General features: G+C 38.3%; 1 protein-coding gene across 2 annotated transcripts in view; it reads right to left on the bottom strand.

Moving 5' to 3' along the window:
- The window catches only part of PIK3R4 (phosphoinositide-3-kinase regulatory subunit 4), a 79,598-nt gene extending 65,089 nt beyond the window's left edge, over window positions 1-14,509 (bottom strand). The window contains exons 1-4 of one of the 2 annotated variants that reach the window (XM_045503642.1): window positions 14,449-14,509; window positions 10,179-10,792; window positions 8,660-9,436; window positions 463-596 (exon numbers count right to left, since the gene is read on the bottom strand). In XM_045503642.1, coding sequence (XP_045359598.1) covers window positions 463-596; window positions 8,660-9,392 — 867 coding nt within the window. In that variant the 5' untranslated portion in view covers window positions 9,393-9,436; window positions 10,179-10,792; window positions 14,449-14,509. Of the gene's footprint in view, window positions 1-462; window positions 597-8,659; window positions 9,437-10,178; window positions 10,793-11,198; window positions 11,453-14,448 lie in introns of those variants that run through there. The other variant, XM_045503643.1, reaches the window with a different exon arrangement.
- Between the last annotated feature and the right edge of the window lie 1,738 nt (window positions 14,510-16,247).

Here is a 16,247-nt window from a genome sequence, read left to right as displayed (position 1 = left end):
AATAAAATTAAATTAAAATAAAATAAAATAAAATAAAATAAAAGCCAAATGAGCTCTATGCCTAAAAAAGGGAAAAATATTATACATTTCCCCGTAACAAACAAAAATAGGCTGTTTGGCAGGGGCGCCTGGGTGGCTCAGTTGGTTAAACATCCACCTTTGGTTCAGGTCATGATCTCAAAGTCCATGAGTTCGAGCCCCGCACCGGGCTCTGTGCTGACAGCTCAGAGCCTGGAGCCTGCTTTGGATTCTGTGTTTCCCTCTCTCTCTCTACCCTTCCCTCGCTTGTGTTCTCTCTCACTCTCAAAAACAAAGTAACATTAAAAAAAAAATAGGCTATTCATAATAGTCTATGCTTTACTGCTTTGCTCCAAATTCATAAAACTCCAGAGAGCTATCTAATGCAAAAGTGAGAACATAATTCTATTAAAACTTAATGGAGAATACTTGTTGCATAGTTACCAATTCTCTGATACTGCGATCTTCAATTTTATTTAGTACTTGTTCCGGGAAAAATTGTCCATTTCTGTAAGCCAGAAGTTGAGAAAGATCAAACAGCGGTACACCTTCTGTAAAAAGCTCAGCTATAACACAACCTGAAAAACAGCAGATACAATTCCATTAAAAATGCAATGCAAGATACCTGTAATATAGATCAAGAATTCAGAATATTTGTAAAACTCAAAATGCAAAACTCAAAGTAAACTGAATTAAAAATTTTAATGCAATATACAACTATAGTCAAGTAAGACAGGGAAAATGTCTACTGCCTCGTATCAGTTTCTAAAAGTTTAAAGTCAAAAGAAGCCCACAGAATTTTTCTCGGTCTTAAAAAAAATAAAATTACTTCCTAGCTCTCTCATCTAAAATGAATACGTTTGTATATTATACACACATATACTTAGAGACAGAGTACAAGCCACAAGAAACACGATGTTTTTTTAAAGTATGGACTTGCAGACATTAAGTTCAGAAGGAACTGAGAAGTCATATCTGACCACTCATTTTTTCACCTCAAACAAAAAGTTATTGTCTACTATACACTAGCAGTGCATATAACAGATAAAATCCTTGCCCTCATGAAGCTTTCATTCTAGGAAAAGAGACATAAAATAAACTAGTGAACAAACATGAGAAGAGTGCTACAAAGTACGGCTCCAAGACTAGAGAGGGAGAAAGAGAACCCAATCATTTTGCACTTACGTAATCTTCAAACAAGTAATAAAAAAAAAAATGTATCTACATTCCCAAAAGGACAAAGTTTCACTGAATCATATGACTGCATTTCATGAGCCTGAAAGATATCCTTAAATAACCTTAGCTCACAAACTCTGCATTTGCTGGTCCCTCTGCCTGGAATGCTACTCCCCCAAAAATCCACCTGGCTTACACCTCCTCTTCCTTCAGATCTCTCATCAAATGTCATTTAGGAGATTAGCAGTACATAAACTACCCCATACTTCTTGCCTGACACGTTCCCTTTTCCCTTTCCCTGTTTCTCCCCACAGTACCAACTGATAAATTAAATATATTACTTATTTATTTTCTTTATTGTCTGTATACCCACTAGAATGTAAACTCCATGAGGAAGGGATTTTTGTCTATTTTGCTCACTAAAAAATTTCCAGGAACTAAAACAGTTCCTGATACATAATAAACACTCAATAAATTTCTAATTTTTTCCTGTACAGTGTCAAGATTTAGAATAAAAGACTTAAAATAGCTATTAAAAACACCATAAGCAAGAAGGAAAATAGAAGACCAGACCAACACTAACAAACCAATGGGATCTAACACAGACATCAAAAGAATATCTCACAACAGCAGAATACAAATTCTTCTCAGGGACACATGGAAGTGTGTCTAATATAGTCCAGATTAGACTATATGCTAGGTCATAAAACAAGCCTCAGTAAGTTTTAAAGGACTGAAATCATACAAATCATGTCCTTCAAATGACAATGGAATGAGATAAAAAATCAGTAACAGAAGAAAGCTTGAAAAATTCAAAACTCTGTAGAAATTAACACATTCCCAAATAACCAATGAATCAAAGGGAAATTAGAAAAATACTTTGGATTAATGAAAATGAAAACACAACATAAACATATAGGATGAAATTAACAACTCAGTAAAGAACAGATGTTGGTGAGGATGCGGAGAAAGGGGAACTCTTTTGCACTGCTGGTAGGAATGCAAACTGGTGCAGCCACTCTGGAAAACAGTATGGAGGTTCCTCAAAAAAGTTAAAAACACTAATTTTTTAATTAATTACAATTGAATTACTAGATATTTACCCAAAAGATAAAAAAATGCTGATTCAAAGAGGCACATGCACCCCAAAGTTTATAGCAGTGCTATCAACAATAGCCAAATATGGACAGAACCCAAATGTCCACTGGATAAAGAAGATGTGGTGTGTATATTTACACACACACACACATACACACAATGGAATACTACTTGATCAAAAAGAATGAAATCTTGCCATTTGCACAACGTGGATGGAACTACAGAGTATTATACTAAGCAAAATAAACCAGTCAGAGAAAGACAGGTGTCATATGATTTCACTCATGTGGAATTTGAGAAACAACAGATGAACATAGAGGAAGGGAAGGTAAAATAAGATAAAAACAGAGAGGGAGGCAAACCATAAGAGACTCTTAAATACAGAGAACAAATTGAGGGTTGCTGGAGGGGAGGTGGGTGGGGGGATGGGCTAAATGGGTGATGGGCATTAAGGAGGGCATTTTTTTTTTAATTTTTTTTCAATATATGAAATTTATTGTCAAATTGGTTTCCATACAACACCCAGTGCTCATCCCAAAAGGTGCCCTCCTCAATACCCATCACCCACCCTCCCCTCCCTCCCATCCCCCATCAACCCTCAGTTTGTTCTCAGTTTTTAAGAGTCTCTTATGCTTTGGCTCTCTCCCACTCTAACCGCTTTTTTTTTTTTCCTTCCCCTCCTCCATGGATTTCTGTTAAGTTTCTCAGGATCCACATATGAGTGAAAACATATGGTATCTGTCTTTCTCTGCCTGACTTATTTCACTTAGCATAACACTCTCCAGTTCCATCCACGTTGCTACAAAAGGCCATATTTCATTCTTTCTCATTGCCATGTAGTAAGGGAGGGCATTTTTGAGATGAGCACCAGGTGTCATATGTAAGAGATGAATCACTGGGTTCTACTCCTGAAGCCAAGACTACACTGTATGTTAACTAACTTGAATTCAAATAAAAAAAAAAAAAAAAAAAAAAAAAAAAAAAACATACAGGATGCAATAAAACAGTATTTAGAGGAAATATGCAGCTATAAATACCTATGGTAAAAAAGACAGCAAAACAATAACCTAACCTTAAGAAACAAGAAAATTAAACTAACCAAAGCAAACAGAAGGAAAGGAATAATAAATACTTTGGCACAGAAATTTGTGAAACAGAATAAAAAACAATGGAGAACACCAACAAAGTCAAAGGTTGGTGCTTTGAAAAGCTCAACAAAATTGACAAACTCTTACAAAGAAGACAAATATCTCAAACTACTAAAATCAGGCAAAAAAAGGGGGGGAACATACTACCAACCTTACAGAAATGAAAAAGAACTATATTTTGAACAACTATATGCCAACAAATTAGATAACCTAAATTAAATGGACAGATTCCTGGAAAGATAAAGATTATCAAAGCTGACTCAAAAAGAAACAGAAAATCTGAATAGACCTTCCAGTCAAGAAATTGAATTAATAATAAACTTTCCACAAAAGAAAAGCCTCAGACAAGATGCCTTAAAAGAGGCTTCACGGTCTGTCAAACATTAAAATTCTTACCCATTCTTGACAAATTGTCCCCCCAAAAACAGAAGAGGGAACACTTCTCAATACAGAATTACCCTGGTACCAAACCAAAGACATCACAAGAAAAGAACACTATAGACCAATATTTCCAATGAATACAGACACAAAAATCCCCCCCCCCCCAAATGCTAACAAGTCCATACGAATAATAAAAAAAAAAAAAAAGGAAAGGAAAGAGAAGACACCTGAGCATGTTAGAATGCTGAGCGCCTACTGGTAAATGTGAAGGAAGTGCTGGAGTTGGAAAATCATCATTTGCAATCGTCAAGTAAAGACAAGATCAGGCAAGCATCATCAATAGATGCCAAATCAAGAAGTTGTGATGACTGGCAGTGTATTTGCATGGTCTTAAAAGTTTCTTCCCACAGGCTGCTTATTAGTTGCAAGGGACTAAAAAAAACAAAAAAACAAAAAACAAAAAAACAGAAAGTAGCAATAGAGGGGAGAATCAGGCAAGACCTTGACCAGGTGATCAAAATTAACATCACCAACAAACACCATTTGCCCCTTGATGTGATACTGTGAGATGCATCATCACATATATAGTATACTACTGAGAATTAATAACCTCAATCTATTCAAAAGGAAAAATCACACAAACCCCAAATGAGGTACATTCTATTAAAAAACAAAGAGGTGGAGGTGCATGAGTGCACACAACCACACACACACACACACACACACACACACACAAAATGCAGGTAAAAGCCAGTGAAAACTGAGTAAGGCCTGTATCTAGTTAGCAGTAATGCTCCAATGTCAATTTCGGATTTTGATGTGGCACTACAGTCATATATGGTATCACTAGTGGGGGAAGCTGGGAGAAGCATTCTTCACTATTTTTGCAACTTCTATTGTTTAAGATAAAAAGTTTAAAAATAATTTTTAAAAATTTAAGAGGAGATGTATTCTTCAAAAAATGTCAATGTCATGCTGACAAAAAAAAAGGCTGTGCAAATGTTCCACACTGGAGTGACTGGGTGGGTGCCTCAGTCAATTAAGTGTCCAACTCTTGATTTTGGCTGAGGTCATGATCTCAGAGTCCCACATCAGGCTCTGCCCTGACAGTGCAAAGCCTGCTTGAGATTCTCTCTCTTCATCTCTCTCTCAAAATAAACAAACATTAAAAAAAAAAAAAAAAAAAAATGGTCCACATCAAAAAAGAAGCTAAAGAAACATGACAACTAAATACAATACCAAACCCTAGACTGGGTCCTGTCTTGGAGCAGTTAAAATTCTATAAGGGACAATACTGGGTCAAAAACAAAATTAGAATTAAAACTGTAAATTATTTATCAATGTTAAATTTGCTGCAGTTCTTAACTGCAACACACAATTACATAAGCGTTGTGTTAGGAAACTAGTATCTTAGGAAATACATACTGAAGTATCTAGAGGTAAAGGGCCATGATGTACAGAACTTAGTCAGGAAAAAAATCATGGGGGGTAGGGCGGGGCAGGAGTGCAAAAATAATGCACAATAAAGCAAGCGGAGCAAAATGTTAACAAATGAATCTGGGGATTCTATGTACTATTTTTATTTTTTCAAGTTTTTCAAGTTTGTAAGTTTGAAATAATTTCCAAATAGTCAGAAAGAGAAAGAAACATAACTATGTTTCACTATTTACAACTGAATTGTGTCTCCCCACATCCCAAAATTCATATATTTAAGCGCTAACACCCAGTACCTGAACCTAACTAAATACAGGTGATAGGGCCTTTAAAGAGGTAATTGAAGTTACATGATGGGGCTCTAGTCATTTTGACTGGTGTCCTTATAAGATGTACCAGGGAAGAGTCCATATGAGTACACAGTGAGAATGTAGCCATCTGCAACACAGGAGAGTGGCTTCAGGAGAAATCAATCCTGCTGGCACCTTGATCTTGGACTTCCAGCCTCCAGCGCTGGAACAAAATAAACTCTTGTTTAAGCTACAAAGGCTGGGGTATTTTGTCATGACAGCCCCAGCAGACTAATACAGAGTTGAATACAGGACTTTTTTCTTGCAATTTTTAGAACGTTCTTCTGGAATAGGTGTTATTAGGTGGTATTTTCCTATGGAACAAATTGTTCAAGGTGTTTTTATCAACACTAAGTCCTTATAATTCAGATATTAGCTCAAATGTTACCTTCTTAGAGAGGTCTTCTCAGACCATTTTATCTAAAGTAGTCTCCTGCCAGCCCTTGTCATTAACACTTAGAAGTCCAACTTTTGTCACACTCTTATCACTGATAAAAATTAACTTCCCTACTTGTTTATTCTCTCTCCTCCACTAGAACATTTTCTGCTCCTTAAGGGCAAAAAAATTGTCAGTCTTATTCACAGCCATACTCCCAACATCTTTACAACAGTGTCTCATACATAATAAACACAGAATGCTCAAATATTTGTCAAGCATATGAATGAAAGATCTCCAGGAAAAAGGCTCTGCCCGTTTATATGACCAGAGAATATATACTATTCTCCTAAACTAGCAGCCAGGAACCATGGATATGCATCAAGATGGGGGAAAGTTAACATTTAAAACCCGAGCTGTAGGAGGTGGACACATCCCACCCACCTCTTTCAAAGAAATGAAAGGGTCTATCTTCAACCAAAACAGCACAGGACTCTAGCCTGGAAAAACAAATACTGAGTAAGAATTCTGTTGAAGTTTATGGAACTATAATGCACACAGAAAGGATAAATATACACATCTCATCGACCCTTGAAATTTTAAAACAAACTTCCAGTTAAAAGTCACAGGAATATAATATGTTATGTGCCAATCACACCTCATTTTCTTTTTAAAAAGCCTGTATCAAAATAAATAATTTTAAAAAAAAATTTTAAGCCTGCAAGTGATGCCAAGGTCAAAACGTGATCACATTTCTACACTAAAAGAGTCCTATTTACAGAATACTTAGTAAGTTTAAAATGTAAAAATGGTTCAAAATTTAGATAAATTCACTGACCAAAAACTTTAGGACTCTGATGAATTACATTTCTAATCTTGTTATACTTACAGCGTAGAAGCTAACTCTATCTTATCCAAAACACCCCTTGGTATTACCTTGGGACATAGATTAGTGAGTGTACCAACACGGGTATAATTCTGTGTAACAACTCTTATTCAATCCCCTCAATGAAACACACTTATTCATTAATTATGTTACTTTTCCTAAGTAATCTAAAAAACAGTTTAAGTTTTCTCTGTGGCAAACCTACAGGTGGGAAAAAGATTAAAGCCAACCTTTGCAAAACTTAAAATGGCACTGATACGAGAGTTCACACGGTATTCCCCAGGATACCATCTTCAGCCCATTTCTCTTCCTAAAAATTCACAGATAATCTGAAATCCATGGCCTGGCTTCAAGTGGTCTGTGTATGATATTAATGCACGGTACTCTCCTCTAGAGAAGGAGGCCACTGATTTCATCAAATTACTTAAGGGGATCCCCAAAAAAGCTTAAGAATCACTTCTTTACAAACTCTCCCTCGTTACAAATCCATTCCCTTGACTACAATTACTACCTATTTCCTGGTAGTATCTCCACCTCTATCCCAAATCTCTATGCACCAAACCTTTATTATAATCAACTGTCTGTTGTACATCTTCTCCTGGATATCCCCCAGGCACCTTCAACTCAATATATCTAAGAGACTTCATCATGTTCTCATCCCCTCTACCTGTTCTTCCTCCTATGTCTCCAATGTCAGTGACCATCACCCAACATCCGGCATCCACCCAGTTTCCCAAGCTAGAGTGAAAGAAGTGTTCTTGACTTTACTCCCCGATCAATCACCAAGTCCTAACAATTCTACCTACTATCTCTGAAGCATTATTCTTCACCACTCTCTCTCCAATTCTGTCACAACTTTAAGCCAGTCAGGGTCTCGTCTTATCTGGACGGTGGTAGTTTACTTCTAGCTGGTTTTCTGGGCTCCAGGGTAGCTCCCCTGCAACCCATTTTCCATCCTATTTACCGAAGGTACATATCTGACAATATCCCTGTAGGCTAGCAGGGGCCTGCTGGACCCTTTCTGATCTGGGGCTTGTTTACCTCACACTCTATACTTTATGTTTCAGATAAACTACTTCAAGTGTCCTAATAAATCAGTGCATCATGCTCTGGTCTTCAAGACTTTGTATAAGCAACACCCTCTGCCTGAAACAAACTACCCTTACCATAGCTAGCTCCCAGTCATCTTTCAGGTCTCAGTTTAAGTATCATCCTTCCAATCAAGAGGCCTTTCCTGATCCTGCCTCTCTATCCATCAATACCATGGAGACTAATTTAAATATTTATAGGTTCCTGTAATAGCACCTGGTTCTTATCACCACCATAGCAAATCACATTGCACTAAAGTGTCCTTTTTCAATAACGCATCTATCTCCCCATTAAAGGTAAACACCTTGAGAGACAGAACTATTCATCTGTCTCTAGTGCCTAAGACAGTGCCTGGGGGCACCTGGCCGACTTGGTAGGTAGAGCATGTGACTCTTGATCTCAGGGTCGTGAATTCAAGCATGTTGTGCATAGACTTTAAAAAAAAAAAAAAAAAAAAAAAAGACAGTGCCTGATACAAACAGAAGAATTCAAATATTTCTTAAATATTTGAATGAACCACTCTGCATTTCATAGGTATTTAAACATGTCCAATGAAAGACTGCTGTATCTATCTGAATAGTGTATGAGGTACCAAGAAATTAATTTTTCAACATATGGGATTTTTAAAAAGCTACATTTCGATGTTCACGAGTTAAAATATACGCACATCCCCCCCCTTGGCCAATCTGACCAATTCAAATACCTGCTGAAAAGATGTCCATTGCCCGCTTCAACTCTCCTCTTGTTCTCTGATTACTATTCAAGTCTACAAGTGGAGTTGAAGGATCTCTCATATGTTCTAACTCGGTGGCAAACAATCCACCATCAACAAAACGTTCAGGAGCAATGTAACAAGTTCTCCTCCGTGAAGTGTCAAAGAAATAGTTGAAATCTGCGGGGTTGTCCTCTGGAAGATAAGTGGGCTTAAAACTGGCAAAATCAGTTAGAAGGACCCAATTCCAACTGGTAACCATTACATTCTCAGTCTTGATGTCCCCATGACGGACCCCAGATTTGTGTGCTTGGTCCACAGCTGTTAGGATCTGAAAAGCAATCCAACGCTTCTCTATATTATTTAAGAACGGACGAGTACTGATGCGATCATAGAGGTTGTCTCGCACATACTGCCTAAAGAGCATGGCTGCTTTCTCAGATGCTTTTTCTGCTGCTTTCTGAAAAGGTAGACAGTTCTGTGCAGAATGAAGCCTGATTTTCAGTTCCTCCAGCTCTTGTTTATAGCTGGTTAAAGGCAACGTAGGATCCTGAATTGCAAAGACCTTCACAACCACTAGGCCTTCTCGGTGCTTTGCTCGAGCAACTTTAAAAAACCGAGTGCTCCCCAGGCTCTTATCATATTCAAAGTCATGGATGTCTGAGAAATAACTCTCCACAGAAAGGATCTGGGAAGGAGCAATGCCAGCGAGCTGATTTCCCATGATGGCAGCAAGCACCTCCGGGTCAGTAAGTCAGGATACAGCCCCTATTAAAAAAAAAAGAAAGAGAGAAAGAAAGAAAGAAAGAAAGAAAAGAAAAAGAAGAAATAAGCAATGAAACACCATTGTTTATGTATTCTCTTCCTAAAAGACAGATGCACTGTATTTCTCTTCCACTGAGAGCACCGTATCCAGTGTCGCAGGCAGTCTCTGACTTTTAGACACATTTATCTAAAAAGATCTTGTTGTTTTATGTTGTCCTTCCAGAACCTGAGCTATATTTAAAGAGACCTCTTCAATATTAAGCTGAAAATGTTAGAATGTGCATTTTCTGCTTTTTAAATTTAAAAATTAATGAGCCTTTACCCTGTCTGTGTTCAGCATTGTGCTTGGGGCTACGAAGGTCACAACAGTACTATATGAGACAGTCTTTGTCCAAGAAGAACCTGGAGTCTTGGATGTAAGACGCAAACACATTAAAAACTTAAGACTAAAAATCGCCTAATACAAATAGATTTACTGAACTCCTCAAAGACCAACCTAAGATCCAAAAAAATCAGTAACTCCTGGGCCCTTCCAGTCTAATTCCAGTGTTTCTTCCCACGAGCAAACAGAAGGCATAAGTTGTCTCATGGGCAACAACAGGGAAGAACCCTCGGCAAAGATGTTAAAGAAAAGTAAACCGAAATACACACTTGCCAAACAAACCCAGGGTTCTCCTAGCTCGTATTTTGCAGGAAATAAAAGACACACATACACACACGGCCATGCGCACATATAAATATTTACCCCAGGACTCTGTAAAGTGTCACAAGTTGGTCACTAGCTCACACTGAGGTCATGACGGGTCACTTCAGGGTCTGAGATTGGGGGTCAGCAGCCGGGCAAGTCTTCGGTATGAAAGATCTTCCTTCAAAAGCAGGAGGTGGGGCGTTGGGGGAGGGACGCCGAAAAATGCCAATCTCCAGAAACCACGGTGGCCCGCAGCGGAGAAGGGGGAACGTGCCGCAGATGAACGAAGCCAAGCTGAAGCGATTCCAGAGATACCCCGGGAGTTGCCCCCGCCAGCCCCCTACTCCGCCCGGGGAGCCACGCGTTCCTGGGCCTCGCCTTCCCCTCGTGCGGACCTTCTCCGGACCTTCGAAGGCCTCTAGACTCCTGGAGGGCCTCACCACCAGGAGGGGAGGTGGGACTCGGGATAGAACGGGAGGCCGCCAGTTCCAGGGAAACACTTCTCCAGCTGAGGCAGACACAAACGCCGAACTCCCGGGAAAGCTGCCGGCTCTGACCTCATTCCTGTCTCAGAGCGGAAGTGACGACGGAGAGAGGTTTAAGGAAGCAAGCGAATGGTGGTGGAGTTGGTTGCTAGGAAACGAGGAAGGGGCGTGGCTTCACGCTGACGCCTGGAGGAAGAAAATAAAACGTGCTGTCAATTTATTCTCCACCCTGGTCTTCTACCTATCTTTCCCTGAACTCTGTGGCTTCTGACATCCCCGGAACAGAGTTCTTTAAGAGAATTCACAGGTTTATTTAGGAGGGTTAATATATCCCCCAGCTGAATTTTTAAGAGCTTTACTTGAGATATAATTTGCATACGATAAAGTACACCTGTTTAAAATACACAACTCAGTGGCTTTTTATATATTTACAGAGTTGTTCAATCATCTCTATAATTTAATTTTAGAACATTCACATTACCCCCAAAAAGAAATTCAGTAGTTATAAGCAGTCACTCCCATTATCTCCCTTTCTCCTACCCCTCCCAGCACTAAGCAATCACTAATCCACTTTCTATTTCTATAGACTTACCTATTCTGGATATTTCATATACGTGGTATACAATATGTAGTCTTCCCGACTGACTTTTTTCACTTCACATGTTTTTGAGGATTATCTCTGCTGTAGTTTGTATCAGTACTTAATTTCTTTTTATTGCCAAATATTCTGTTGTATATATATTCCACATTTTGTTTATCCATTCATTGATTGATGAACACCTGGGTTCTATCTACTTTTTGGTTATTATAAATAACGCTTCTATGAACATTCCTGTAGAAGGCTTTGTGTGGTCATGTGTTATTTCCTCAAAGTTGCTGCACCATTTTCTAAATGTTTATTTATTTTTGAGAAAGAGAGAGAGCGCATGAACAGAAGTGGGGCAGGGAGTGGGGGATGGGGAGGGATGGGCGGGGGACACAGAATCCGAAGCAGGCTCCAGGCTCCGAGGTGTCAGCACAGAGCCGGACCCTGGGCTCGAACCCATGAACTGTGAGATCATGACCTGAGCTAAAGTCGGATACTTAACCAACTGAGCCACCCAGGCACCCCTAAAGTTGCTGCACCATTTTACATTCCTACCAGCAATATGTGAGGGTTTGATTTTCTCCATATTGTTACTGACTGTTGTTTGTTTCTTCTGGATTAAAGCCATCCTAATGGGTGTGAAGTGTCTCACTGTGGTTTTTATTTGCATTTTCCTAACGACTAATGATGTTAATCATCTTTTTGTGTGCTTATTGGCCACTCATATATCTTCTTTAGAGAAATATCTCTCCAAATATTTTGCCCATTTTTTCTTTGGGTTATTTGTCTTTTTATTATTGAGTTTTAAGAGTTCTTTATATACTCTGGGTACAAGTCCCTTATCAGATTTGCAAATAGTTTTTCTCTGTGTTGTCTTTTCACTTTATTGGTGTTGTCCTTTGAAATATTTTAACACAAAACATTCTAGCACAAAATATTTTAACCCAAAGCTGAATTTTTTTTCTGTCATCCTTTTAAAATCCCCTCCTCCCTTATTTCCCATCTCAGGAGGCAAGAGTACCACCTTGGATTCCTCAAACTTCCAATTTAGAAGTCATTAAGTCATCCTTGACATCTTTCTACTCTCTCCCTCTTTCATCAATCCCCACCACCACCATTCAATAATCATCTGCTCCTAATGATTCAGCCTCCAAAACATGCCTTAAAGTCATCCACTGCCATCTCTCCAGGGCTTAGTCCAAGCCATCATTGTTGCAACGTGTAGATTTTGAAACCTACTCAGAAAAGGCATTCCCACCTACAATATTATTTTTTGTACTTCTTTCATGATTTCTTCTGGATCTTTTGTGACTTCATTCTGTGTCCTGAAATTTCTGAGGTACGGGTCCAGCTTAATTTTTTCTCAAGAAGGATACTCAAGAAGGTATCCAAAAATGTTAATAAGTAATCCATTTCCCCCAAACTCATTTGAAATGTCATATTTACCACGTACAAATTTCCTTTATATATTTGGGTGGATCTTCTGCTGGACTTTCTCTTCTATACATCGAGTTGCCATTCAAGTTATCCACATTGTTTTAATCATTGTAAAATGTTGTAATGTCTAACATGTCTACTACTAATGTTTTTTTTAAGATACAACTATAATCATAAGGATTATACTTCCAGGTTCTGCCTCCTGATTTTAGGCTAAAGCTAAAAATCTTTAGCTTGGCCTACAAGACCCTGCATGATCTGACCCCTAACCACACCCCCCACCATAACTGGCATCACTCACTGCCCCTCTTAGTCCCCCACAGTGGCCTCCCTTTGTTCCTAACCTGTCAAGCTTCCCTCTACCACTTGGCCTTCACATTTACTCTTTCCTCTGTTTGGAACACCCTTTCCCCCACTCTTTATATAGCAAAACTTGCTCTTCTTTCCAGTCTCAGATTAAGTGCCAGTACTTCTGGAAGGTCTTTCTTGAAGTCTTCCCACAACCACCATTACATAATCTCATGGACAATGAACTTTTTTCTTCATAGCACTTATTACCATTGAAATCATTTGATTTTTGAGAAATGGGAACTATTTGTTTAATGGATGTTTTCCCACCGCACCATAAACCCCATGAGGTTAGTGATTGTGTAATTCTTATTCACCAAGGTATCTTCAACAACTAGAACAGTTTTTGACACACAGTAGACATTCAATAGATATTTGAATCAGTGGATATTTGAATCAATAGATATTTGAATTAGTGGATATTTGAATCAGTGGATTTGAATCAGTGGAAACCTTATAAGGTTTGTGACCATTAGGGCCAAGATCATGAGTTCTAGGACTAGGAATATATAAGAATTGCTACACACACACAGTTGTTTAGCAGATAATATTTTAGGATTATGTTTATATCTCAGAGGTTGAATTCCATGTATGTAGGTGCTTTAAACATCTCTTCAACAGAGAACCCATGGTATAGAAATGAGATAAATCTGTCTCAATTTAGATCAATCATGCATTTTCCCCACATCTATTTTTCCCCACCAGTATGTTTTGTGAAATAATTCATGAACTATTTTTCAATGCCTTGTATAAGAACTTCTATGGCTTTCTTTCCTTTTATTTCTTTCTTTTTTTTTTTCTTTTTTTTTCTTTCTGTTTTTAAGTAGCAATCATGGCTGCCCAGGAGGTTTTTTGGGGGTTTTTTTTGTTTTTTTTTTTTAAGGAATCTCACCTAGTCCTTTTGAGGATAAATAAAAAAATAAATTTGCTTGCCACTGGTGGAGTATAAAGAGTAAAGAGCCAGCAAACACTCTTCTATCCTCTGGTCAACAGCCTCTCAGATGCATTGTGGCAGCAATGGCTAACTCCCTTCTACAGAAAATAGATGTCACAGAAGAGTATCTGTATAGGAACACCCCACCCCTTGCATATGAGGGATGCCAAATGACTAGCTCTCTACTAGGAAGTATAAGTGGAAATTATGTATTTCACTTCCAGGTCAAGGCAGTTAAGAGGTGAATGACCTTCTCTGGTCTCTCTTTGCTTCAGCCTAGATGCAGGGAACTTCAAGGCCTTAGGTAATGCCAGAGCCACAAGATGGTAGGAGCCTATGTTCCTGAATCACAACCTGGAGAAAGACCACCTGTTAAATAGGAATACCCAAACAGGACTTTTATATAAGCAAACGTAAACTCCTATGTGTTAAGTCAGTGAAATGTTGACATCGTTTGCTACAGTTGTTAGTCTTACCTTAACCAATACATTCATCTTCCAAATCTCTATCATTCCTTGCCTCTTCTGGGCTACTCACCTCACCAGTGCACTTCCAATCCTGTGAGGTATCCATGTGGATTCCCTGTAATCCTTGCATCCTAAGGAAAAGGAGTAAAAGAGAATTCCTAATGTAATAGTAAACATTTTCTTTTTTTGTAGAAATTGCCAGCTAACAGAGGGAGAGGGAATCATAGGAAATTATCACTGTGTAACTGCAATATAATAATTGATTGCCACAAAGACTATCAGTGGATTCTACATGCATCGGGCAGAAAGGGTTGGGGCAACAAGATAGACTCATGGTGTCCAAGGAATAGCTACAGATTACTTTCTAGATCAGGAAGCGTGGAGAATGAATCTTTTCATTCATTTAGTGGGAAATGCTGGCAGTGAACCCCTTCTCAAAGTGATCAAACTTAATATTGCTAAGAGTAGGTATTGCAAGTAGTATTGCAAGGCTCCTGATATAATGCAATGGACAGTACACAGTATCACCCAGGAAGCATTCTTACCAAGAATGTTTCACTTGAATCTAATCAAGCCTCTAGACCTCACTGTCCAATATGATAGGCACTAGCCATATCTGACTATTGAGCACTTGAAGTGTGGCTACTCCAAATTGAGATGTGCTGTAAGTGTGTAAAAAAAAACACACACACAGGATTTAAAGAACTTAGCACAAAAAAAAAAAATGGAAAAAAGTATCATTGATATCTTTTAATATTGACTATATATTAAAATAATATTTCAGATATATTGGTTTAAATAAATATCTTATTAAAACTAATTTGGTTTTTTTTTTTTTTACTTTTTAAAGTGTAGCTACCAGATGACTTTAAGTTTTATAAGTGGCTCATGCTACATTTTTATTTGATAGCCTCTCTCTGGACTGAACTTCAGCTTATAAAAAGTAAAAGAGATAGAGGAATAATTTAAGCAATACCATCAGGAAACAATCTGACAAACCCAGAAAATGGAACATCAGCCTGGATTCTTCAAAAAGTCAATACTATGAAAAACATGGAGAGACTTTTCTAGAGTAAAGACTCGAGACATAAGACTCAAATGCAATGTACAAACCTCAACCTGACCCAGGATTAAAAAAGCTATGAAGATATTTCATGCATATTTGGGGAAATTTAAATATGGACTGAATATTTCAGAGTGAAAGAAATGGCAGAAAATGTTATTAAAATTGGTAATTATTTCATTCTGCTATCACTTCTCTGTATCTTATTTAAAAACACCTAGGCTGCCTGACCTACAGCTGTTTCATAATTACATAAGGGATTAGTAGACAGAGAGAGAGCTAGCCCCCAGTTACCTTCAAATGTGTAATGTTAGGTGAAACTTTATTCTTGAAAAAATGGGAATGCAAAGGCTAAACCAAGTTGGTTTTGTTTTTTTTTTTTTAACGTTTATTCATTTTTTGAGAGAGACAGAGAGTGAATGGGGGAGGGGCAGAGAGAGAGAGGAAGACACAGACTGTGAAGCAGGCTCCAGGCTCTGAACTGACAGCACAGAGCCCTACACGGGGCTCCAACTCACAGACCATGAGATCATGACCTGAGCCAAAGTCGAATGCTTAACCAACTGAGCCACCCAGGCACCCCTAAACCAAGTTTTTAAAAGAAGATGATAGTTGTCCTGAAAATCAAATAATTGTAATGATAATAAGTCCTATAAGATAAAGTACTGGGTGTGTGAGATGATGTAATGGGGGGAGGGGTGCATTCAGGGAGGAGCTTCCTGAACTGTTGGCATTTAATCCGGGACTTGAAAGATGAGCAAGTTTTGGTTACAAAAAGAGTAGGGGAAAGAATCTTCTAAGCAAAG

Source organism: Leopardus geoffroyi, chromosome C2 (genome assembly GCF_018350155.1).
Source record: "Leopardus geoffroyi isolate Oge1 chromosome C2, O.geoffroyi_Oge1_pat1.0, whole genome shotgun sequence".
Taxonomy (NCBI): domain Eukaryota; kingdom Metazoa; phylum Chordata; class Mammalia; order Carnivora; family Felidae; genus Leopardus; species Leopardus geoffroyi.
The sequence above is the reverse complement of the archived record's forward strand: the minus strand, read 5'-3'. Positions and strand labels throughout refer to the sequence as shown.